Raw genomic sequence first — 25,652 nt, 5'->3', positions numbered from 1 at the left:
AGCACACACTGTCGCTTGCCTTGGCACAGTGGCTTCACAGTGATGCTTTTTTTTTAACAGTTAAGTATGCTTTTGTTTTCAATTCAATTATTGATATACAATTGAACTGCAAACAGTTGTAGCTATTGAAAGCTAAAGTTAGTTAAATTAAATAATAAAACTATACATTTTGTTAGCTCCCCCCTTTTCATTGACTTACATAAATATTTGCCGCCTTGTTTTTGTTCGCGAAAAAAACTTTTAGATTTTGTTTTGCATTTTCTTTTGTGCTCGATCTAAAAGCTTGCAGAATAACGCCTGCAAATTCGATTTTATGCAATTATGCTAACAATTACCAAATGCTTCTACATTAAATATATCAATTTGACAATGAACTATTGAATATTTCATTCTGTTAAATTTGATTTTTTGATCTAAAGTTCTTTTTGTAGATGACCTATACAGTAAAAATCTTGTTCGCTCAAGAGAATTTAATAGAGCTGTCCGACACGAAAGAATTAACAGTATTTAAGTTTTGAATAACTTATTTATTTCAAATTTAAGTCAAGAATGGTTTGATAATTTTATATTTAATAATATACAAATTACATATTGTAATGTATATAATAATAAATTATAATATAAAATAATATTAATAATGTAATATCTAACACATTATCACAAATTAACACTTTTTGAATCGTACTTACATATGTATATTAAGTCAACAGCACTGTGTTAACATAGCTGAAGCTTAACATACTGCTGTTATATATAATATTAACATACCAATGTTAACGCGTTGTTCTGTGATTAAGCGACAACTTTTCGCTTGCTTTTGCAGCACTTTCGCACCACGGTGGCGGTTTGTTTAGCTGCAAACTGTGCGGCTTTGACTCAAGTTCAAGTGACACTTTTGCCATATCGCATGTCTCAGTGCACAATTGTTGTTGCACCTCCCCTCCCCCTTCCCCCCTCTTTCTCTATGTCTCTGTCTGCAGTGGAGCGATGCGTGTCTGTTGTTGGTTTTTGGTTTTTTCCAACCTTTCCCAAGTCGATTTGCTTTATGCGTAAATTGCAATTAATTCCAAGTAACATTTTGATGAATGTGAGTGTGGATGACAAGACAAGAAAAGCACGCTCCCATTTCGCTTCGCACTCTCTCTCTGTCTCTTTTCCCCCCTTGGTGTATTCTTACAGTTGCTAACGGTAATCCACTCACGGTAATCCACTCACGTCGAATCACATTTGTTGCTGTTGTTGATTTCTGCTGTGAATCGCAAATCGTTTTGTCAGCTGCACAAATGTTAAACAAATTTGTTTGTCTTCAACTTTTGCCACCGTTTTGAGAGTTTTCCCCGCCCCAAACAAACGTTTAAAGTTAGAGATGGAGTTTTGAGTTGGGTGTAGCTGGGAACTTGGCATTTTGTCTTTGTCTTTTTATTACTTGTGTCTGTGGCTATCAAGGTCCCTGCAATCCACTTGTCACGCCGCACAATTTGAACGAAACACTCCTCCAATTGTGTCATCTTGCAATCATTTGTTTCTCTGCTTCTTACCAATTCAATTATGATTGCCTCGAGGCTCGCAAATGAACCGTTTAAAACTCCATAAATATCTTTAATGAAGTCATGAGCATTACACATCATTGTTTTTGATTTGTCTAAAGTCCGCCCCCAACTGTGTGAACTCTTTCAAACATCTGAGCATTTACGCTTAGCGGTAGTCTAAATAGTTAAGTACAAACTTTCGAGATACACTACGAAACTTAGGCGCAAAAGTGATATTTAATGATCTTCCTGTGCTGAAGGAAATATGGTGTATCGAAATTTCGTTACGACCTTCCAGTGCAGTACCGAGAACATATAAGCTATGACAATTATTGTGAGGTGTAGCTTAAATCGTTTTGTGATCGCTATTGCACTAGGCTTTTAATAGACAGCACAAGACTGTTTAAAGAGATATGTATATAGACTCCTTTTTTCTGGTCGGTATTGCACAACATACAAGAAGGTTGTAGTATGTACAGCTCAGAAATTAACTTTTTTTGTGATCGGTATTGAGAAAGGATATTAATGTAGAGCTGAATTACTTACAGCACAAGGCTGTTAAATAAGATTTAGATTATTTTTGGCTAATCGGTACTGCACATCATAACAGAGGGTTGTATTATGTACAGAAAAATATTCTGTTGGTGATCGGAAGTATCTCAATAGAGAGTTGTATTACTCACAGGCTAAAGCTTCCAAAGTATATGTGAAAGCTTATATTTACAGCTAAGTCTATTAAGATATATGTACATAAAAGCGTATCCTGGTCGGTACTGCACAACACACAAGAAGGTTGTATTATGTACAGGTTGAAACAGAAATTAACTCTATTTGCGAAAGGTATTGAGGAAGGATCATTATAGAGAGTTGTATTATTGACAGCACAAGGCTGTTAAAAGAGATGAAGATTCTTTTACTATTAAACTACAAACAAACTCGTATCCTCGTCGGTACTGCACAGCACACAAAAAGGTTGTATTATGAACAGCTAAGAAAAACAGAAATGTACTCTTTTCGTAATGCGTACTGATAAATGATCTAAATAGAGAGTTGTATTACTCGTAGCACAAAGCTGTTAAAAGAGATTTAGATTCATCTCCTGGTCGGTACTGCTCAACATTCAGGAAGGTCGTAGTTATTATGTACAGTTTAAGACAGAAATTTACTCTTTTTGTGTTCGGTATTAGTCACAGGCTAAAGCTTTAAACAAAAATAATGAGGGTTATATGTAACATATATAAAGCAGAGACTATAATAAATTATGTAGACTCTTTTCCTGGTCGGTACTGCAAGAGGCTGTTAACACAGAGATGTGTTTTTTACAGTTCAATCTGTTCAAGTTCATAAATTTAAATTCAAATTGTCAGTATCAAGTCTGCAAAGTACAATCTGCAGCAAGAACCCACCCAAGAAGCTAGATCTGTTTTGCAGGGACAGTGTTAATGTGATTAGCGCATCTGCGAGTCGTCTTCTCATGGGATGACATCAGCTATTGTACCCGGGTTTTTGCTTCAGTTTCCCTCCGCAGAAGCTCGCTTGCTTTGGGACGTGTGGCGTGTTATTGTTGTAGCTTTTGGCCCATGTAATTGCCAGGCCACTTGCTGTGCCATTGTCAATCTTCATTAGCGACCTCGTCTCTCGACTCCGCGACTTTGACTTCAACTTCAACTTTTTAACGTCAACGTCAACTGCTGTGGCTGTGGCAGTGGCAGTTGTTGTGTTGCGCAACGTGGGCAACGTGTCGCTGCCAAGGTCACCTGCCACACACGAGGCAAGAGTTTGTGCCGCAGATAATTTCACCAATTTAACGTCTCTTTAGGGTCTTAATTTGGGGTTTCAAAAAGGAAAGGCAAACCCAGCAGCAGACGTGGGTAAAAGTGAGGCAGCTCCCTCATCATCAAGTGGGCGTGAACTAAATCATGAACTGACTTAACGAAGAGGATGTTGGATTAAAATCTATGATTTATCTATGGTCTATAGTCTATATATGAACTGTGATCTTTGATCTATTCCTTTTGATTTATGATCTATGATCTTATGTATTTTGAAATCTTAAGAAGGAACAGCAAACCCATCAGCAGACTTGGGTAAAAGTGAGGACTCATCATAAAGTGGGCGTGAAGGAATTATGAACTGAACGAAGAGGATGTTGGGTTAATATCTATGATTTATCTATGGCCTAAGATCTATCTATGATCTTTGAACCATCTAAAGTCTATAAGATCTATCTATGATTTATTTTAAGTCTATCTATCAAAGAGCTGTGATCTTTGATCTATGATCCTTAATCTATGATCTATGATCCTTTATATATGATCGAAGATTCATCTATGATCCATGATCTTTGATCTTTAATCTATATATCATTTAAGATCTATGATCTATCTATCTATGTTCCAAGTTCTATTTATGATCTATAATCTTTAATATTTCTTTGATCTATGATCTATGTATCTATCTATGATCTATGGACTGTCTACGGTCTATGATCCTTAATCTATCTATGATCTATCTATCAAGGATCTGTGATCGTTGATCTGCGATCTTTAATCTATATATGATCTAAGATCTATGATCTATCTATCTATGTTCCAAGTTCTTTCTATGATCTATGATCTATGGACTCTATGATCTGTGATCTTTAATCTATGATATATCCCTCTATTTAGACGCTAACTAGTTGTGAATTAAGTACAGCTTAGATATGTGTTTGTTGCCTTTATTTAGTTGCTAACCAGATTGTACAGTGTGCCTGGTGACATGTAAATGAAATGCTGCTGCTGCTGATCCTCGCCGATCTGTTGCTCATCGGAGGCCTCCTCGGTAGGGTTGCTGAAGGCGGCCTCCTGTTGTGGATATCCTGGCGCATAAAATCCGGGCTCGGGCAGATGTTGCAACTGTTGTTGTTGCTGTTGTGGTTGTTGTTGCTGCTGTTGCTGCTGCTGTTGTTGCTGCTGCTGTTGCTGCTGTTGTTGCTGCTGTTGTTGCTGTTGTTGCTGTTGCTCTTCGTGCTTATCCACACTGTAGCCCGCAAAGGGAGAAGGTCGGAAAGGTAGCGTAAACTGACCTTGAGCTGGATGCGGCGTCAAGAGGCCCAACAAAATGGGACGACGTCTGGGCTGAGTTTGAGCGGTAGTTGCTGCTGTTGCTGAAGCTGTTGCTGGAGCTGGCGTAACTGGAAAGAATTGAGGTCCTGTATATCCCAAACTGAGCTGTTGGGTGTCTAGAGGCTGGGCAGCAGTACCGGACGGATTGGGAGGAGGTGCTACAGCCAAGGGCTGCCAAGGCATGGCGTATAACCAATTGCCATAGTAGTAGATGGGCAGCGGTGGTGGCGGAGGTGGTTGCGATTCCACGGCCAGGATCAAGGCCAGCGCGAAAGTGAAGTGCTTCAGAGAGTGGCTCTGCATGCTGTGTTGATGTCGGACCGAGTGTTGAAGTGAGGTTGTTGAGTCAACAAACAATATCAAGAGCTTATATAGCAGCCAGCTAACGCTGCTGTAATTGAATCCCTGCAGTTCCGTTGTAACCGATCTCCTCGGATATGGGATACGTGTGCGCTATGCTTGTCACTGCCAGAGATCATTGCTCGCGCACTTCCTCGTTGCATCATTGGCATTGGATGCAAGATGGGAGATGGGAGATGGGAGAAACTAAAAGAGACTAAACTCAGATGCACCCTTTTGGAGAAAACTTGAATTCATAACATAGATTGGCTGGCATACCTTGAATGCGCTTAAAAACAACTATTATTAGTGGTAGAGCCGTCAGTCTGTTTATAACATCGAAATGAAACTCTTGCTGCCAAGTAAAAAAGCATTTGCAATTAAAGCGGTATTATCGATAAAAAAGTCAAATAAATAAATAACAAATAAATCAATATTCTATTACATTCAAAATATATCAAATATACTACAAAAAAAGGCAGCTACTACTACATGCGAAATATACCACATGCTGCAAAGAATACTAAAATGTCAATTGCAGCATTTTATAATATGGTGCAACATTCAAAATATACCAAATATATACTAAAAAATATATCAAATTATCATTTTAAGTAGTCAACAATATACTACATTAAAAATATACCGAATATACACTGAAAAATATACCAAAATGTCAACAAAACCAGTTGACAGCAGTACTACTACATTGGAAATCTACCATATACTGCAAAATATACTAAAATGTCAAATGTAGTAGTTACTCATACACTACTGCATCCAAAATATTCTAAATATATACTACAAAATATGCCAGATTGTCAATTAAAGCAGTTTACAATATACTGCTATATTCAAAATATACCAGATTGTCAACTACGACAGTTAACAATATACTACAAAATTAAAAATATACCATATAGCACAATTTATAACATATTGTCAAATAAAGTAGTTAAGAATATACTACTGCACTCAAAATATACCGAATTGACAACTAAAGGAGGTAACAATATACCATATAATACAAAATATACCGAATTGTTAACTAAAGCAGTAGAGCCAGAACAAGAGAAGCAAAATTTGTAATTCATCGCCACCAAATTCGAAAACCATAAAGTTATTATTGTGTCAACTAATCTTTTTTTATTTTTTTTTTCTTTGGTTGTTTTCGATTTCGGAAGTTGACATGGCAGAAATAAAAATTGTAGTCTCTGAGATCCGGGCATAAAACTCAACTATGAGAATCAATTAATCAGTCTAGACTACAAATTGAGCTATGCAAAGATTTGTGCCAAATATTTGTTAATTTAATTTGTTTTGATTTGATTGGAGTTGTCTGGAGACTCGAAAGATACCTTCAGGTATGCCTTTCTCCTTTTTTTTTTTTTTTTGTTGTTTTCTTGGCAAATATCTCGCACAATGCTAGTTATAAACATAATTCTCTAAACTGTTTTCAACGCTTGCGCAAATCATGTTGCAATCTGGCAAGATAATCATTATGCTGCCATTACCATTTCTTGCTCTCGCTGTTTACGCGCTCAACAATCCATGTAACTGTTTTGGCTCCCTTTTTTTCTGTTTCTGTTTTTGCCAAGTTGTGAAATTGAATTGCTGCTTCCACTTCCATTTCGCTGCCAGCTTACGTAATCCAATCCATCTGTTGATATTGATAACGATCTCAATCGCAATCGCGCGATCTTGTTATTGATATTGATATTAATATTGCGCTGACCCGTTGTCAGGATGTTGCTGCTTGATCCTCAGTCTGCAATTGAATGTTAGATAAACAATTTGTTTGAATGCAACAAATGGCGACTTCCTGCTGCTGCTGCTGCTGCCACAGGTTGCAAGTTGCAAGTGGCAAATCGAAAGCAATAACAATTGCAGCCAGGCGCGTTTTCAATCAAATGATCTCGGTATAAATTAAATGCATATTTCTTTGATTTATATTTTTAAAAGATTCTCTTATGATCTTTATATCGATCTTAATGACCTTGTTAAAAATCTCATGTTATTGAATTGTTTTATTTTTAAAAGATATTCATATTTTATAGTCTCATTTTAAACAGAGCAAAACGTCAAATTTGTATGTATTTTAATATTAGAATAGTAGTAATTTATTTTATTAAGATAAGATTAAAATAGAAGAAGTTTATTCTATTTAATTGCTTATTAAGATAAACTTAGAAAATCTGAAATTTATTTTATTTATTTGTTTAATCAGACAAGATTAGAATAGTATATTAAAAGAAAATATATTATAATTATAAAATAGCCTTTATTGAATAGATACTTATATTGCTTAAGTATCGCTAAAAACTTATTTATTTATTATATTAAATCATGTATTAAATACTAAATTTAATTTAGCTGGCTGCTATTGAAATAATAGTTTACTACATATTTATACTTTTATTATATTTTATTGCCCAATTTAAACATTTTTTTTTTAATAATAGTTAATGGAACTGTATAAATATCATAAATATATCTTCTTTCTTTTATTTCAAAATTTCATTACAAATTTCTATTACATTTATTGCCCAAAATTAAACATTTTTTTCTCATATTTATGCATTGAAATTATAGTTAATCGCAGAAATATTACTAACATTAAACATATCTCTGCTTTTAATATTAATTTCATTATTTATTGCATTTTATTGTCGAAATCTTAACAGCTTTATTAATATACTTAAGTATTCACATAATAGTTAATACAATTTGCATAAATATCACCAATCACATCTATATTTCTGCATTCAATCAATGACTTTTGCAGCGCCCCAAACTGTGGCGCCCAATTCCCCTTCAAGACCTCTAAATCCGCCCCTGGCGACCGCAACTTGTTGTTATCATTATTTCTTTGGCGTTGTTGCTGTGGGTGTTTATACTCTGATTTTATTTTTATTTACTTTACCTTCACTTTTCATCTCTTTCTTTTCCACTCGTCTCACGCCCTGCATTCCGCTTTGTCTCCGGCCCTCAGCCCTTTGCCAACAACTGCTTTAGATTGAAAATCACGTCGAATGGGAAGCGATGCTCAAACTTCAACTTCAGCTCGCAACTACAAAAACAGCTTCGACTTTGACTTTGGGTGATTTGCATAACGGAAGCCAAGCATTTTTAACGCGTGCGTTTGTTTCGCTTGTTTTCTTTAACTCTATTTGGTTTTATGAAATTAACTTTAATTTCACATTTAAATGGATTTTAATTCACACCCACAACAACACGCATAGCAAAAGAGAAAAACAACGAAGCTGAAATACACTAATAAAAGATAATGGACAAGGCACAGCTCAAAGTCGCTTTGGTATCTTATAGTAATATTATTATAACTTATAACATAGTATTATAAGAGTATAATATACTATAATACAATTTGCGATTAGATAACAAGTTTAAAACTATTTTGGAAATGACAATATGGTGTATTTTCAAAGTAATGATATACAAATATACCAAATATAGCTTTTGATATAATTTGATATATTATGGTATATTAATTTGGTTCTAAGAGTAATAGCACACTCTTTATAATGTAATCGTATATTGATATACCAAATATACATAGATCTCGGTATATTTGGGTATTTTTCAGTATATTCATTTGGTATATATTAAGACCAATAACACACTATTTTTTTATGTAATATTATATCAATATACCATCTATATTTGGTATAATATATTCGGTTTATTTTGGTATTTTTCGGTATATTAATATGGTATATGTTGAGACTTACTGCACGATGTTTCTTTAAGTAATAGTATATCGATATACCAAATATAGATTTCAGTATATTGTGGTATTTTTGGTATATTAATTTGGTATATTATTTTGATATAAATTAAGATTAATATCACTGTTTTTCGAAAGTAATAGTATATCGATATACCAAATGTAGATTTCGTTATATTTTAAAACCTTTTCGGTATGTTAATTTAGTACTATATTATTACATATGTATATGTATATACTATATTGCTTTTATTACAAATTAGAGTGGGTATCATCACTTAACTGCAGCTTACTTTCTTGTTTTTTTATTATAAATGTGCAAGAACATATTGCATTTTATTATATAAAATATACCCAATTTTTAATTCCAATATTTTCATGAAACTTTATCCGAAAGTGAAAAAAATAATCAACAAAAATAGAAACACAAAATGTTGAAATTTAAATCAATAGAATAAAATGTTCAGCATACCCAATTGTTGCTAGTGTATTCGACAATTTTCAAGTTCAAATTACACAATTTCTTGCAATTAGCTGCCAGAATTTGGATAATGCGGAAACAAAGACGGCGGCGAGCCGGATCTAAGCCTAGTAGAGTCTCTGGGAAAAAAATGGAATTAATTGTATTTCGCAACTGCGAACATAATCAAATTAGCTGCGATTATTTACGAGACTATATTTTGGGTTTTAGCATTACAGCTGTCCGTTGAAGGCTGTCCCTGAGCCTGAGCTCATCAAGAAGTTTTTTGGGGAGTTTCTTGGACAATGGACGCAGTGGAGCGCAATCAAATGCACTCAACTTGATGTAAATCAATTATATTGTCTCAGCATAATGAGAAAACAAACAAATGAAATGCATTAAAGTCAGTCTAAAAAGGAAAATTAAAAAATTGTTTTCCCAATGAAAAAGTATAAATACCATATAAGTATCAGATTTGGCTGAAATAAGTTTTATTACTGGTTCAATTACTTAATAAATAAATCAAATCTAAAAAAAAGATAAATATAAGAACATCAAATTAAGAGTGAATAAATCAAATTGTTTTTTATCAAAAATACAAAAGCAGTTTGTGCAATTTAAAAAATCATATAATTGAATTTAACAATATTAATATTTTCCTTTATCAAATAAAAGTTTTTTTTTGTTATTTATTGGTGTTGATAATAATATATGTATAAATCTCTTTTCTAATTCGACTAAATTTTTTTTTTTGGGAATATAATCCGGCAATTTACAATGAAATTAAATATTCAAATTAATATATAAAATAAAGCAAGTAAGAAAGTTACAGTGGAGTGTGCTCGAACTTGAGATACCTACTACCCATTTTGAATAAAATTATATCTCTATCTTTTATAGTCTCTGAGATCTAGGTGTTTATTCGGACAGACGGACGGACAGACAAACAGACCGTCTCGAATGTTGACGCTGATTAGGAATATACATAATTTATAGGATCGGATATAACTTCTTTTGCCTTTTACATACATTTCCTGGAGGCACAAAGTTATAATACCGTTCTACCTGATAGCTGATATTTAAATGTAAAATCAATTCTTCCTCCTCTATTTGAATAATTATACAAATTAGAGATAAGCAGAGAATGAATTTATTTGTATTAAAGAACTAATTAAAATAAAGTAAAATACTTTCTACTCTGCTAATAATTTATATTTTATCAACTTAAAAATAGATTTTTAAAAAAGAAGATAAAAAAAACACAGTTGAATTGTTATAAATATGTTTTATATTGTGTAAATATAAAATAAAAAAAAAAAAATATGGTAATTGTGCTAGAATCGCTTTCTATAGTCGTATTGCATTTCTCTTGAAAACGAAATGCAAGCGTATCAAGTGTCCAGATTGAGGTTAAGTTGAGGTTGAAGTGGAGGTTGAGGAACTCTTGCCTCTTGGCAACTTGCAGTTGAAGTTGTGGTGAGTTCTCTCCGTCTTAGTAATAAGGCGCTTCAAATTCGCGGCTTGGCTGAAATACCATGGGCGAGGAAGACAAGGAAGAGGATGAGGAAGATGATGATGATGAGGAAGATGAGGATGAGGATGAGGAGCCAATGTGATTGGGAGAGGGAATGCTGTAATGAGGATGTCCGTGGAGCAGCTGCTCATCATCACGCAAGCTGCTGTAGGAGGAACTCGGCAACTCGTAGGAATTCGATTGCATCTGGACATAGTGAGCAGAGGAGGATCCGCCCAGCAGTTGCTCGTAGCCTGCGAATGGTTGCTGCTGCTGGGGATCGGGCAGCGCCTGAGTGGTCATCAGCTGTTGAGGAACTCGCAGCTCAGACGCCACATAGCGAGAGCCGTGCGGAGGAGAAGGTAGACCAAAAGACGCACCAGACTCAGCCATTGTTGCAACAGCAGCAGCAATCTTATCACGCCCGGCAAACGGAAATGTATGCAGTATGTTGCTGTCGTGCTGAGCGAGCTGTTGCTGCAACTGTTGCTGCACTTGTTGTCGGCTTGCCTCTTGCCACGAGCTGCTGGGTTGCTGTGGTTGCTGCTGCCACGAGTTGCTCAAGATTTGCTGATGCTGTTGTTGCTTCTGATGTTGCTGCTCACGCCAGCTGTTGTCGGCAGGTTGTGGCTGCTGCCAGGCATTGCTAGGCTGCTGTTGCTGCTTCTCTTGTTGCTCCTCGCGCCAGTTGCTTTCAGAGAGTTGCTGCTTCTGAGATTGCTGCCAGGCATTGCTAGGGAAGAGTTGTTGCTGTTTCTGCTTTTGCTGTTGCTCCTCGCGCCAGCTGTTGTCGGTAGGTTGCTGCTGCTTCTGAGCTTGCTCCTCACGCCAACTGTTGCTTGCATCTTGTTGCTGCTTTTGAGGTTGCTGCCAGGCATTGCCAGAGAAGAGTTGCTGCTGCTGTTCCAGTTGCTTCTGTTGTTGTTCCCCGCGCCAGCTGTTGTTGGAAAGTTCTGGTTGCTGCTGCTTCTGAGATTGCTGCCAGGTATTGCTAGTGAAAACTTGTTGCTGCTTCTGTTGTTCATGTGGCTGCTGCTTCTGAGATTGCTGCCAAGCATTGCTAGGCAATTGTTGTTGCTGTTGCTGTTGCCATCTGCTGCTCAGAAGTTGTTCATTATGGCCCGGCAATTGCTGCAGTTTCGTTGATTGCTGTTGCTGCCAGTGTTGCTGTTGCTGTTGCTGCAATTCGTGTGGTTGGTCTCGCCAGCTATTGCCCGAATGTTGCTGTGGTTGCTGTTGCTCATAGTACTGCATGTTGTAGGGACCCTTAAAGCTCGACTGTTGCTGTTGCTGCAGCTGTGTTGCTGGCTTAGTGTTGAACGTGTGCTCATAGAGCGGCAATTGTTGCTGCAGCAAAGGCTGGGGGGGAGGATTGGGCTGCCAGTGGCCGGTGGTGATGATCGCCTCGGTAGTTGGCGCACTTGCAGCCGGCAGATATTTGTGTGCGGGGCCGTTATAGCGATAGCCATCTGTATTGCCATCTCTATTCGCTTGCGATGTATCGTAACGATTGCTCAGCGGGTGGATGCCATGGACAACGGCAAAACAATTAGGCAGCGCAGCCAGCAGCGCTGCGAACAAAAGTGTGACCTATAAACGGTAGAAAGAAAACGAAAACAATCGAAAAAATATATCGATAGGTTTAACTAAATTCCTATTTACAGTATACAGCTGCATGTTGTGCGTGTGTATGTGTGTGTGTTATCCTTTAAGCTGCCTTCTCTCTTCCTTGCTGTTCTCGGTGTGAGATGCTAACAATGAATGGCTAGCAAAGCGGCTGCTTCAATACGTTTTATAGCACGCAATGGTCTCTAACTCTTTTTTTGTGCAGATTTATCATCAATTGCGCAGTTTAGATCTACATATCTCGCTCTCTCTCTCTCTCTCTCTTTCTTTGTGTGTTGGTCGCAATTGAATCACGCTTTGACACACTGTTGACACCAAAGCCGTAGCAGCAGCTGCTGCTGGCAAACCAAAGTGTGCCACAAATGATATTCATAAGCTCTCGTAAATACAAACAAGCTAGACAAAACAATTATCGCAAAAATTATCATAAATTGCAAAACGTGTGCAAATTACTTTCTTCTGTAATTCATTCAAAAAATCGCATTTGACCCTCACTGGGTTGTGGTATCGTCGACATACGGAAATACAAAAGCGTTTTATCAATTTGTTTTCTTCTACTTTTCTTTTTTGTTTATTTGTTTGCTTAGAATTTGAAAATGTTCGATAACGATAGCGATAGCCTATCGTTGTGGGCAGCACTTTTACTTTTGCAGCCTATTTGTGTGTGTGTGTGTGTGGGTCATTACACAATCGTAATCGATGAGTTTGAATGATTGGCGCGCGCGTGGGCTGAAGACATCAATTAAATATATTAAATAGAGCAACAATAAAGCGCCGACTTATTTGTAATTTCAATGCCAAGCAATTTACTTTGACAGCTTAACTCTCTGGTTATGAATAGTAAAATCAATAAAAAATTAGTGTGGCTCCATTCATTATTTTACAATTAAGTTTCTCCATATATATGCCTTGCTATATTTATATTTATTGTTTACAAAAATACCACACGTGCTGCTTACTTATATTAGTAACTTTTTTTTTTACTAAATTTCCTTGAAAGAATTAAAAAATATATCGAATGAATTTATCGATATGCGCGGCCCGGCTGTGTTGTCGCCTGTCAAAATGGCACTCCATACGATACTTACACCGGCCAAGTATCGAGTTGAATTTGACAGTTTGAGCACGAAAAAAGGTATCGATGAATTTTTCATTACATGGCGACAACGAGTACATTGCATTGAAGTCGCCGCTTAGAAAGCGTTCGGGAGAAAAGTGCAAAAAATAATACAACACATAGCAACAAAAAAATAATAAGAAGAAATAAACGTTGTGATTTTTCATTTGTGGAGGCAGTGAATACAGTGCAAGTAAGTACATTAAATAATGAGCTAAACAAATGCCAAATAGGCAGCGCAATGTGGGCAGCTAAAAATGCCGTTTTTGCGGCTCTCAATGGTTTTCAATTTTCAATTGATGTCGCTTGTATTTTTTTTTTTTCATCCTCACTTGTTTCGTTTTCGTTGTGGAGGCACACAGTGCGTGTATTTGAATGTGCTCTGTGTACGTGTGTGTGCGGTCAATTGATGTGTTGGTATTAGTACATACTCTTCTTTTTTTTTCGCTGTTTTTTTTTTCTTCTACCCTACTGAGGGCCGCTGCTGCCACAGCAAGTTGCACGTATGTACATACGTACGTTTGTGTGTGTGTGTGTGCGCATATGTATTTTTTGCGGGCCCCCCTCAATCGTGCTGCGCCCCTTGGAAAGGTTCAGTTGGTCGGTTCTCAGTTCAGTTCATTTGCGGTTGTGTCATAAATTTGTTAATTTAATGTCAAACACGCCACAAGCTGCAAAAACCAATTGCACACATACACGCACACACATGTAAGCAAACGTACACACACACACACACGCTACACATGTAAAAGTGCAATCGGCTTTTTTTTTAGTGCTGCACTTGCCAAATGATTTATCGCCGTCTTCGTTGTTGTTCTTGTTGTTGTTGTTGTTTGTGCGGGGCTCGTGCTCAGCCGGGATACCGATAACCGCCGATGCCGATAGCAAATCCTCGATACTCGATATTGAATCGAATTCGTGCTATAAGATTAAGAAGAGTTTGTTTTATGATGTTCCACTTTAACGTTTTGTTTTGTATTTGTTGCAGAGAACAATTTGGCAAGACAACAGCAGCAACAATACTGCAGCAGAGGAGGCGGCGCCGAGGTGGCAAGGAAAAGCCACAACATGCCTAAGCGCACATCGAACGAAGATAATGAAAACGTGAGTGCCAAAATGCTTTAAAATCATTTACATATATATTTCAATAAAGCTACTTAAGTTGCAGGACTCGGAGCTAAATGAGGAGAGCGGCGACGGCTCGGGTGCTGAGGATGATGAGCAGGCGGAGCAAACGAGCGCCGGCGATGAGGAGGAGCCAGAAGATGACGATTCGGATGATGATTCCAACTCTGAGGACTCTGCTGAGGATAAGGGCAACAAGATAGCGGACAAGTCGCAACAGCAGCAGCAACCAACGACGCAGGCACAGCAACAGCAGCAACCAAAACAACAGCAACAACAACAACAGAAGAAAAAGCAAACGCTGCCGCAACCGAATAAACAACAACAACAGCGAGCGAAACAAGCGCCACAGCAAAAACAACAACAGCAACAACAACAACAACAGCAGGCCAAGGAGCAGCAGGGAAAATCAAAGCAGCGTTCCATTTACGATACGGATGATGAGTCCGAGGATAGCGAAGAGCAGCAGGACGAGGACCAAGCAAATCAACAACAGCAGCAGCAACAACAACCACAACAGCAACAACAGCAGCAGCAACAACAACGTCAGCAGCAGCCACAACAGTCGCAGGATCGCGCGTTAACCAATCTGATCATCAACTATCTGCCGCAGGACATGACGGATCTGGAGTTGTATCATTTGTTCTGCAACTGCGGTCCCATCAACACTTGCAAAATCATGCGAGACTACAAGGTGAGAAAGAGAAAGAGCAATAGCCAACAGTCTATCTCTGTCACACACTCTGGCATACATACACACGAAACTAATGCATATGGTCAACTCGCTCTAATATGTTTTCTCTCTCTCTTTAACACAGACCGGCTACAGCTTTGGCTACGGATTCGTCGACTTTGCCTCCGAGGCGGACTCCGAGGAAGCCATACAGAAGCTCAATGGCTACTACGTGCGCAACAAGCGCCTGAAGGTAAGCATTGGAGTGGAGTCCTGGCAGCATAAGGATTACAATTCGTACTACAAATTAAGAGCCAACTACTAACACCATTATTTCTTAAAGACCAACACTTTTTTTTCGACTTATACTTTAGCCAATTGTTAAGTTCTTTTTATATTTCATTTCTTGTTTCAAAAGTTTAAGTTAATTTTTACATTTCTTTTGAAAAATTTACTTTAACTTGAACTTTTTCCTATAGATAATTTCTTGATTCACAAGTTAACTACTTTTTCTTATATTTAATTTTTTGTTTCAAATGTTAACTTGAACTATTTATATTCTTTTTCATTTCTTGTTTCAAAAGTCAACTTAAACTTTTTCGTATAGTTCATTTCTTGTTTAACAAGTTAACTTTCACTTTTTTTTTTTTTTGTTTAAAAAGATATCCTGAACTTTTTCTTATATTTATATATAATTTGTTTTTCAAAAGTTAGAGTTAACTTTTACATTTCTTTTGAAAAATTAACTCCCATAGCTAAACTCTTACTTTTGATTTACATAATGGAACAAAAGATAACTTGAACTTTCTCTGATATTTCATTTCTTGTTTCAAAACATAATTTAAACATTTCTTATATTTAATTTTTTGCTTTAAAATTTAACTTGAACATTTTCTTATAATTAATTTTTTGTTTTAATACTTAACTTGAAACTTCCTTATTTGATTTCTTGTTTCAAAAGTTAAACCTTAACTTTTGTATTTCTGTTCATTTATAAAATTGTAATCTAACATAAAAGTTATGTATCAATTTAGTGTTGAAGTAGTTTGTTATTTAGTTTAAGATGAAATGTGAATTCTTGATTAATATCCTTGCATATTTACGCAGGTCTCTTATGCACGACCTGGCGGGCAATCGATCAAGGACACCAATCTGTACGTGATCAATTTGTCCCGCAACATCAACGATGATCAGCTGGATCGGATATTCTCACCCTACGGCTTGATCGTGCAGCGCAACATATTGCGTGACAAGTTGACGGGGCGCCCACGAGGCGTGGCATTTGTGCGGTAACGTTTGTCAATACTTTTTGTAAACTCACTTGACATATTAATAATTTTATGCTCCCCCAATTGTGCAGCTACAACAAGCGCGAGGAGGCACAGGAGGCGATCAAGGCGTTGAATAACACAGTGCCGCCGGGCGGTACTCAGCCAATTTGGGTGCGGCTAGCTGAGGAGCATGGCAAGGCGAAGGCGGCACAGTTTATGCAACAATCGGGCGGTGGCCCCCCAATCATGGGGCAACAACAGCAGCCACAATTGCCGCCACCGCCGCCGCATCACATGAACCATCCGCAAATGCAGCAGCAGCAACAGCAACAGTTGCACCATCATCACCAGCAGCAGCAGCAGCAACAACACCACCAGCAGCAACAACATCATCATCATCAGCAGCAACAGTTACATGAACCTCCGCACTACGCGATGCGAACGCCACCGCATCCGATGCAGCAGCTGCATCATCATGGCCATGGCATGAACCTTGGCGTTTGTCTCCAGCCGCCGATGCTTGGTGGTGGCGGAGGCGGAGGAGGAGGAGGCGGCGGTGGTGGTGGCGGCGGCGGTGGCGGTTATCATCCCCACAACAATATGGCACACAGAGGTAGATCAAATAGAACACCACGATCTCAAAAACCGCATCCATATAAATTCTTTTAACAAAATCAAAAAAAAAAAAACAGAAATTTATTTAAAACAAAATTAATTTCTTTACACAATATTAGCTGCATCTCACAGGTGAAGTGTTCATGCTGCCCTTGCCAATCACAATTATGCCAATGCCACGACCACACGCCGCTTCGCAGCAGCAACAACAACAACTGTTGCAACAACAACAACAGCAGCAGCAAATGCAACAGCAACAACTGCAGCAGCAACTACAACAACAACAGCAGCTAGAGCTACAAATGCAATCGATGCAATTGCAGCAACAACAACAACAACACAGCAACTGCACCAGCGATGCAACTGCAGCCAATGCAGCAGCAGCAGCAACAACATCTACGGCGTCGGCAATGGCCAACAGCAACAACAACAACAGCAACAATACCAACGCAACAGCAACGGCAGCATTAACAGCAACCAATTCAGAATAAACACACCAGCAACACCTTCAACAACAACAACACACAACAACAACAGCAGCAGCAGCAACAACAACAGAGCAGCAGCAACAACAACAACAACAGGTGCAATAATACCCGTTAGAACAACATCAACAAGATCATATCGATACGAGGCGACAATGTTGCAGCAACAACAGCAGCAGCAACCACTGTCCTCCTATCAGCAACCGCAGCAATATCAAGCGTTTCCAGCAGCACGCCAGCAGCAATATCAAGCATGGCAGCAACCTCAACAACAGTATGCACCTCGCCAACAGCAACAACAACAGCAGCAGCAGCAATATCAATACCATCAACCGGAGCAACACTTGCAATTGCAATCTTACCCAACGCAACAGCAATTGGCCATGCAACCAGTGTTTGCCTACGATGGTCGCGGTTGTTATACGCCCGCTGGCTACACTTTAACACCCATGCTGGCAGCCACAACAACAGCAGCCAGCGAAGTGAGTGATGGACAATGTGTTTACTATCAGTATGCGGATGAGGATTATGTGAATAGCGTCAACTACTACGATCAAAGCACTGGCGACATGTGTGCCATGGGCCTTGTTTACGTCGCTTACAAGGACAACAACAGCAACTACGATGGCGCACAATCTTATGCGTTAACAGAGCAAAGTAATCGCAGTCACAGACAACGCGGAATGCGACAGCGAACGCTGCTGCAAGTGGAAATGGCAGGTGCAAGTGCAAATGGAAGTGCAACAATAGCAACTGCAATGCGGAGGCAAAACTAGAGACTAAATAAGACTCTCTGGACTCGATTCTTGTTTGTTGTGTCGTTGTGTTCGTCTCTGTTGTGAGTGAACCTATTGAATCGCATGTGCTGAATGTATAAAAATCAAAGAGAAAACACTTACATATATATATATATATATATGTATATATATATTTAAACAGAGAGAGATATATAGTATATTATAAATAGATTGTAGATATGCTGTAGCCATCATATCAATTCAGCCAATCCCAAGTAAAATCACATACAAGAATGGGATCGATTGTAGAACAGAACTAGAAATGTTACAAATTATTCATTTGATGCTCTTTATAATCCAAAAAAAAAAAAACATGTAAAGTACATAGGCAACCCAAAATATGTATTGCAAAATGAACAGAACAGAACAGATTACAAGTTAAGGCTGTAAACCGAACAGAGCAAACTTCCACACACACACATACTACACACACTCACAATACATACTGCAATTTAGCTTGATAAGATTGTGAAAGAAAGATATATGAACGCATTAGGAAACATTTGTAAAATTTATTAAATTGTATAACTAAGAATTTCGACTGCAATTCGCATCTCGATGTATTTGATGTAATTATTCACTAGAATTGTTCAATATGATGTTCTTTTTTTTTGATAGAGCACACTCAAACACACACACAACAATAACACCCAACACATAAGGCAACCAGACCAACTTTTTCATACCTTCATTAAATTGCAAATGAATTTGAATGTGGACAATTAATGACAAAATGTAAAGTTGTAAATTGTAAAATATATATTTCAAAAATATATATTCTTAAAAACATTTCACACACACACACACATAGTAGACCCATTTCTTGATGTATGTATTTGTTTATCGATGTCCACAATGACAACAGTAACAAAAAGGGGGACTTTCCCCTTTCTCTTTCCCCCCAAAACTCACACCACTTATAAACCAGAAAATATAATACTAATAATAATGATGTAACTGACGTAATTTTTGTTTTTTTAATATTTTTAAAAACTAGTCGTATAGCAATATTATAGTTAAGTAATTTTTTTGCAAAGAAATGCTAAATTTTTAGAGATTAATTAAATATACATAAACCGCAACACTGCAAGTGAATAAAACCACAAAACAAATAAGCGAAATCTCGGCAAAACTGTATATAGAATAAATTTTATATTTAAAAACCAAAAAGAGCGAGACAGACAGAGAGAACACGTCGTAAGCTTAAAAACAAAATGGCGTCCTTACATTAATGAAAATGAGAGAGATGCAGCGATCTTAAGGGTTCTCGCATGCCTGAGCGAGATAGAAAGAGAGAGAGAGAGAAAGCGAGCTTCAGCAAGAGATTTATGTATAAGTATTTGTGTATTTGTATATGTATATGTAGGAATCGAAGAGCAGGTACAGTTTGACAGACGAACAGACACAGTGAAATTACCTGGGGGGCTTATTTTGTAAGTTAATAAGTATTTGCATATACTCTAAGTATTTCAATGTGAATTGTAATCATCGTGGATAATAAGCGAGGCACCGTGTTTTTTCTTCGTCATAATTAGATTATTAACTTTATACAAATGTTAATTTTATCACTTTGCAAATAGTCGCAATTTATGGCTATATTACAAATGAATTATTATATATAAAAAAAAAGAATTATAAAAAAAAACAAAGAACCTACTGCGTGTAATAAATGTGTTTCAAACCACCCCAAAAACAAATTTTCAAATGCAAATAAAAAAACAAGTGCTCAATGCTCAATTCCATTCACTGCGATCTATCAATTCAAATTGTCGCGCCATCTTTTGGCGAATGCTAACAGCTGTGCTGTTCAATTTAACAGAGACGGACGAGCAGATGTTGTTTACAGCGTGGTGGCAACGCTGTTTTTGACATATTGGAAAATACCGCATTGGAAAAATACCAGCACTCATTCCAATGGCAATTAGCGCAAAAAAAATAAGAAAAGAAAAACACACACATAAGAAGAAAACTAAGCAGCTGAAAGACAATAGCAGGACCACGAATACGACACCAAAACGTGATTTATTTACAATTTAATTGCTGGCGCAGTGCTAAACAAGTTCGTGTGCGTGTGAGTGACTCTATTTGTTGTGTTGGGGACAAAGTGTGTGTAAGAGAATAATAATAAAACAGCAAGAAGAACAACGACAACAGCAACAACACCAAGGGTATCCATAGCCGAGACAACGAGATTATTTATTTGTCTATGCCTTGGAAACGGAATACGCAATAAATGATAATCGACCTTCCCGTTCCCATAGCAGCAGCAGCAGCAGCAGAAGGGGAGCGAGGAGTGCGGCAGCAATATATCGTGGCGCGCTGAGCGCCCCTCACCTCTTCCGCCCCAATCACAAAGCACAACAGAAAGAAGCAGCAGCGAATTCCAACTGCGATTCCCAACAACAACAACGGCGATTCTCATAGCCAATTCCCGATAACCTTCGATAACCAATTTGGCAATCGAATTGTGAGTGAGCGAGCGCGAGAGCGAGACCGACAAAATGCCACAAATGAGAGCCGCAGCCGCTGAGGCGGCGGCAGCGGGCAGCGCCAATGGTCAGCCGCTGGTGAAGATCGGACATTATCTGCTGGGAGCCACATTGGGCACTGGAACGTTTGGCAAGGTGAAGATCGGCGAGCATCAGATCACGCGACTCAAGGTCGCTGTTAAGATACTCAACAGGCAGAAGATCAAGAGTCTCGATGTCGTTGGCAAAATTCGACGCGAGATTCAAAATCTCAAACTCTTTCGCCATCCGCACATCATAAAGCTTTACCAGGTGAGTGTGTCTATGTGTCTGTGTTTGTGACGTCACAGCTGTTTACATAATTTCAATGACGTAGCCAGCAAAACTGTTGACAGAGAATCCTGTTTACACTAAACAATTCAGTCAATCAATCAAATGGTGTTGCATTTCCTTCCCATCATTAGAGACGTGTATAATATATTTATTAGTGCATAAAACACAGTTGCAAAAAACAAACAGTTTTGCATAAACATCAACAAACATTACATTGCATTCCGTTGCCATTTGTTGAATGCGAAAAATCCTTTAGAGGAGGAAACTTCCCCGCACTTCAGATACTCTTTCTTTTTTTCGTCTTGAAAAGTTAAGAAATTTATCATTTCTAAACATTTTTATTTGAGTTGAAATTTATTTCTTTATTTATTACTATTACTATAACTAGAACTTTTTAATTTAAAATTTATGCAAATTTTATAATCAATACATATAAAATCTTGAGAATTATTCAATATAAGAAGAAGTATTACAATCAGTATAAAATTCTTCATATTGATTTAATATAATTTCTATATTTATGGAAACCAAGAAATGATGCAGCCCGTAAAAAACTTTATTAATATCTTTATTATTATATTTTCTATATTTATATTATAAAACCAACAAATAGGACAGTCAATTTTAGGCATTTCTTTACCCAAATCGATTTACTTTAGCTAGAAGCTTTAAGGTTTAAGAAGATCGTATTTTATTTTTATGGAAACCACGAAATAATACAGTCAATTTTAGGCATTTATTTTCCCAAATCCAAATTAGTTTAGTTTTAGTTGATCTTGCAAATAAATATGTATGTGTGAAACAGAATGGAAAATGTTGGAAATAGAATGGAAAATGGAAGGCAGGGAAATATCATGCGGTGTAGAAAAGTTCGATGCTCTTGTCACATTCATTAGCAACGTGACTTTTGTGAAATGAGTCAATAACATGATATCGACACTGATCGGTGATCGATAATGACCACCGATCAGTGATGATCATCAATAATCCGCAGCTCAAATCACTGACTAACCAACCGACTGTTGATACTCTACTAATAATTGCAAATTGTTGTCATCAGGTTATATCGACGCCCTCGGATATCTTCATGATCATGGAGTATGTGAGCGGAGGCGAGCTCTTCGATTACATTGTGAAGCATGGGAAATTGCAGGAGCATCAGGCGCGTCGGTTCTTCCAGCAGATCATCTCGGGTGTGGACTATTGCCATCGCCACATGATCGTGCATCGCGATCTCAAGCCCGAGAATCTGCTGCTCGATCACAACATGCATGTGAAGATCGCCGACTTTGGCCTCTCCAACATGATGCTGGATGGCGAGTTTTTGCGCACCTCTTGCGGCTCTCCGAACTATGCGGCACCCGAAGTTATCTCCGGTAAACTGTACGCTGGACCCGAGGTGGACATCTGGTCATGTGGCGTCATACTCTATGCGCTGCTGTGCGGCACATTGCCGTTCGATGATGAGCATGTGCCGTCGCTGTTTCGCAAAATCAAATCGGGCATCTTTCCCATACCCGAGTATCTGAACAAACAGGTGGTGAATCTGGTGTGCCAGATGCTGCAGGTGGATCCGCTGAAGCGTGCCACCATCGAGGAGATCAAGAAGCACGAATGGTTCCAAAAGGAGTTGCCCGCCTATCTGTTTCCCTCCTCCATCGAGCAGGACTCGAACGTGATTGATACATATGCTGTCGCAGAGGTTTGCACCAAGTTCGGTGTGAAGGAATCGGAGGTGCACAATTCGCTGCTTAGCGGTGATCCGCACGATCAGCTGGCGATCGCCTATCACTTGATCATCGACAACAAACGTTTCGCCGACGATGCCGCCACCCAGATCAGCGAGATTAACAACTTCTTTGTGGCCGGCTCGCCACCGCCGCCGCCACCAGCAACCGCCACATCAAACGCAGCTGCCACGCTGGGTCCTGGGATGGGACACTCGCCGCACGACGGCATCGAGTCGTCGTCGGTGGCCACGGTGACCATTGGAGGCGGCACAGCCGCAAGCTCGGGCAGCGCGACACCGGTGCACAACGGACCCGGATCGAATCCGGCGAGTGCTGTGCCCACCATACGGCCGCATCCGGAGCGCATTGCTCCGATGCGTGAGCGTCAGCTGGCGATGAGTGTGCAGAACACCGGAGGAGCCGCGTTCCCCGAGAAGACGGCTCGGGGTGGGACGCCGATTAAGCGGGCAAAGTGGCATTTGGGCATCCGATCGCAGAGCAAACCGAATGACATCATGCTCGAGGTGTATCGGGCGATGAAAGCTCTGAGCTACGAGTGGAAGATCATCAATCCGTATCATGTGCGTGTCCGGCGGCAGAATGTGAAGACCGGCAAGTTCTCGAAGATGTCGCTGCAGTTGTATCAGGTCGATGCCAAGAGTTATCTGCTCGACTTCAAGTCGCTGACCAACGATGAGGTCGAGCAGGGCGACGATGTCATCATGGAGAGCTTAACGCCGCCGCCTTTAAGCGTCAGCGGTGTGATGCCGTTGCAGCCGACGGGTCACCATACCATGGAGTTCTTTGAGATGTGCGCCGCCCTCATCATACAGCTGGCGCGTTAAAGAAGCACCTCCCCAAAAATAATACCAATATTATTACACTCTATGATTATTATCCTCTTTACTATACAATTTGTTTCGTCTGCGTTTTCGATTTAGTTTTTTTTTTATCGTGTTGCCAAGTCCCACTTTATTTTGAGTGTCCTAACTAATTAATTATATTATGCTACATTATTGTATTACGCAAAACAATGAATTGAAATCAGTTTTTAGCATTGTATTCGGCACTTTTTCCCCCCTCCACTTTTCCCGTTGTTAAACTATTTGCTAATGGTATATAAGTGCAAAATACACATTATTATTATTATTTTTTTTTTGTGTTCGTAATTCGTAACTTAACGAGACAAAAGTGAAACTAAAAGCTAAATATACGATATTCTTATTATCCATAAACGGAAACATTTAAGTGACAATTTTATTGAGCATCGCTTAGTGGCTAAATTACAAGTACTTTGTGATCATACAATAATTACTATTCTCTGGCTGTTGATTCTTCAGCCCTGTCGAGTCTTCAGCCCTGTTGACTTTGCAGACCTGTTGACTCTTTAGCCCTGGCATCACATACATATACTATATAAATTCTTAAGGCCGCCAAATACAAATATATAATATCTATGAGGAGAGTGAAGAATGGTGGAAGGGAAAGCGGGAAGGGAAACCTATTGCTTCTGCTGTTGCTTGCGCTTCAGCTTGTCGATCAACGTCTCTATGCTGTTGGCATCCACCAGACCGATGAACTTGTCCACGACGACACCGTTGCGAAAGGCGAGAACGGCGGGCACCGCTTTGACCTCAAACGTTTCGACCAGATCGAGATTGTCCTCCACATCGATGACGGCCAAATCGATCTCAGTCGAATTCTCGAGCAGCTCGAGCATCTTTGGTGTGAGTATCTTGCAGGGATCGCACCATTCCGCATGGAAATTCACAATCACCGGATTGTCGCTGTTGATCACCTAAAAGAAACGCAAAACAAAAACCAAAAGCGAATACAGCGCATATTTACATATGTTCGATTCTTTTTCGGGCTTATTTGCATACACGCGCATAATAAACACACACATGACGCACTGCTGTAGTCGACCCGTTAGATACCCTGGACGTATCAACGAATTAACATTTCAGTAGCAACACTGTTTAATGTGATCGTGCTGCCCAGCGAGCATGCGCACTTGACGCTTTGTTTATAGGGTAAACAGCCAACGAAATGCGTCATGGGTTACGGCCGGAACAAATCACGTACGCCAAAACGGCAAAACAACAGCTAACGAGTCGACAGCTAACAGCCGCCGCATGCCAAGAGCATTGCATAATGCTGCCTGCAACTCACATACATAGAAAAGTAAGAGTGTGTACACACTGACTGAATGCAGTTTGTGATTGTGCATGGTGACAGTGTTGCCTTACCTTCTGATCAAACTCGTAGTGATCCTTGATGACCAGCTTCTTGTGGAGCATCTGCGACTGTGACAGATACTTTTGGGTGGCTTTGGCCGCTTGGGGCGCCACTCGCTGACAGCTGCTCTGGGCGCTGGAGTTGATAAGGCAACAGGCCGCCAAGCGTGGTGCGATGCCCTCAGCTGCAATTTTCAGCATACTCTTTTTGTATTGTTGTGTATAAATTAACAATTACTGCAATCGAATGCAATAATAATAACAACAGCTGGAGTTGTTTTGTCTGCGTTGCAACGGTCGAAGGTATGTGTGCGTGCGCTAAACGGGACCACAAGACGAAAAGAGACGAGACGAAGCAAAGACGAAAACGAAGAAGACTCTGCGATAAGATAAATAAAAGGCACAAAAACTGTCCACTATTGGACCTCTATGGTACGCTTTCTTGGTGCGGGAGGAACGGGTTACTACAAGTGAACAAATAT

General features: G+C 39.0%; 6 protein-coding genes across 9 annotated transcripts; 4 read left to right on the top strand and 2 right to left on the bottom strand.

Moving 5' to 3' along the window:
- Positions 1 to 10,672: 10,672 nt before the first annotated feature.
- Positions 10,673 to 12,370, bottom strand: LOC132795688 (putative uncharacterized protein DDB_G0271606). Its single transcript, XM_060806548.1, has 2 exons — positions 12,356 to 12,370; positions 10,673 to 12,283 (listed from the first exon to the last, which is right to left on the bottom strand). The coding sequence occupies exons 1-2, from the start codon at positions 12,368 to 12,370 to the stop codon at positions 10,673 to 10,675; spliced, it is 1,626 nt and encodes a 541-aa protein (XP_060662531.1).
- Positions 12,371 to 13,467: 1,097 nt separating this feature from the next.
- On the top strand, positions 13,468 to 17,251 carry LOC132795541 (protein elav). Of its 3 annotated transcripts, none has more exons than XM_060806328.1 (6): positions 13,468 to 13,629; positions 14,425 to 14,540; positions 14,605 to 15,255; positions 15,380 to 15,487; positions 16,342 to 16,523; positions 16,595 to 17,251. In XM_060806328.1, exons 2-6 carry the CDS (start codon positions 14,505 to 14,507, stop codon positions 17,172 to 17,174), a joined length of 1,557 nt encoding a protein of 518 aa, XP_060662311.1. In that variant the 5' UTR covers positions 13,468 to 13,629; positions 14,425 to 14,504; the 3' UTR covers positions 17,175 to 17,251. The 3 variants fall into 3 exon arrangements, with proteins under 3 accessions (XP_060662311.1, XP_060662310.1, XP_060662308.1); XM_060806327.1 differs by having other exon boundaries at positions 14,599 to 15,255; XM_060806325.1 differs by having other exon boundaries at positions 14,590 to 15,255.
- Positions 17,007 to 17,912, top strand: LOC132795581 (putative uncharacterized protein DDB_G0294196). Its single transcript, XM_060806376.1, has 2 exons — positions 17,007 to 17,118; positions 17,240 to 17,912. Exon 2 carries the CDS (start codon positions 17,264 to 17,266, stop codon positions 17,609 to 17,611), a length of 348 nt encoding a protein of 115 aa, XP_060662359.1. The 5' UTR covers positions 17,007 to 17,118; positions 17,240 to 17,263; the 3' UTR covers positions 17,612 to 17,912.
- Positions 17,761 to 20,840, top strand: LOC132795685 (cAMP-dependent protein kinase catalytic subunit-like). Its single transcript, XM_060806546.1, has 2 exons — positions 17,761 to 18,312; positions 20,664 to 20,840. The coding sequence occupies exons 1-2, from the start codon at positions 17,761 to 17,763 to the stop codon at positions 20,838 to 20,840; spliced, it is 729 nt and encodes a 242-aa protein (XP_060662529.1).
- Positions 20,327 to 24,082, top strand: LOC132795533 (5'-AMP-activated protein kinase catalytic subunit alpha-2). 2 transcript variants are annotated; one of them, XM_060806305.1, is made up of 3 exons: positions 20,327 to 20,473; positions 20,667 to 21,182; positions 22,264 to 24,082. In XM_060806305.1, the coding sequence occupies exons 2-3, from the start codon at positions 20,904 to 20,906 to the stop codon at positions 23,776 to 23,778; spliced, it is 1,794 nt and encodes a 597-aa protein (XP_060662288.1). In that variant the 5' UTR covers positions 20,327 to 20,473; positions 20,667 to 20,903; the 3' UTR covers positions 23,779 to 24,082. The 2 variants fall into 2 exon arrangements, with proteins under 2 accessions (XP_060662288.1, XP_060662287.1); XM_060806304.1 differs by having other exon boundaries at positions 20,664 to 21,182.
- Positions 24,080 to 25,622, bottom strand: LOC132795578 (thioredoxin, mitochondrial). Its single transcript, XM_060806374.1, has 2 exons — positions 25,183 to 25,622; positions 24,080 to 24,731 (listed from the first exon to the last, which is right to left on the bottom strand). The coding sequence occupies exons 1-2, from the start codon at positions 25,369 to 25,371 to the stop codon at positions 24,435 to 24,437; spliced, it is 486 nt and encodes a 161-aa protein (XP_060662357.1). The 5' UTR covers positions 25,372 to 25,622; the 3' UTR covers positions 24,080 to 24,434.
- Between the last annotated feature and the right edge of the window lie 30 nt (positions 25,623 to 25,652).

Source organism: Drosophila nasuta, chromosome X (assembly GCF_023558535.2).
Source record: "Drosophila nasuta strain 15112-1781.00 chromosome X, ASM2355853v1, whole genome shotgun sequence".
Taxonomy (NCBI): Eukaryota; Metazoa; Arthropoda; class Insecta; order Diptera; family Drosophilidae; genus Drosophila; species Drosophila nasuta.
The sequence above is the reverse complement of the archived record's forward strand: the minus strand, read 5'-3'. Positions and strand labels throughout refer to the sequence as shown.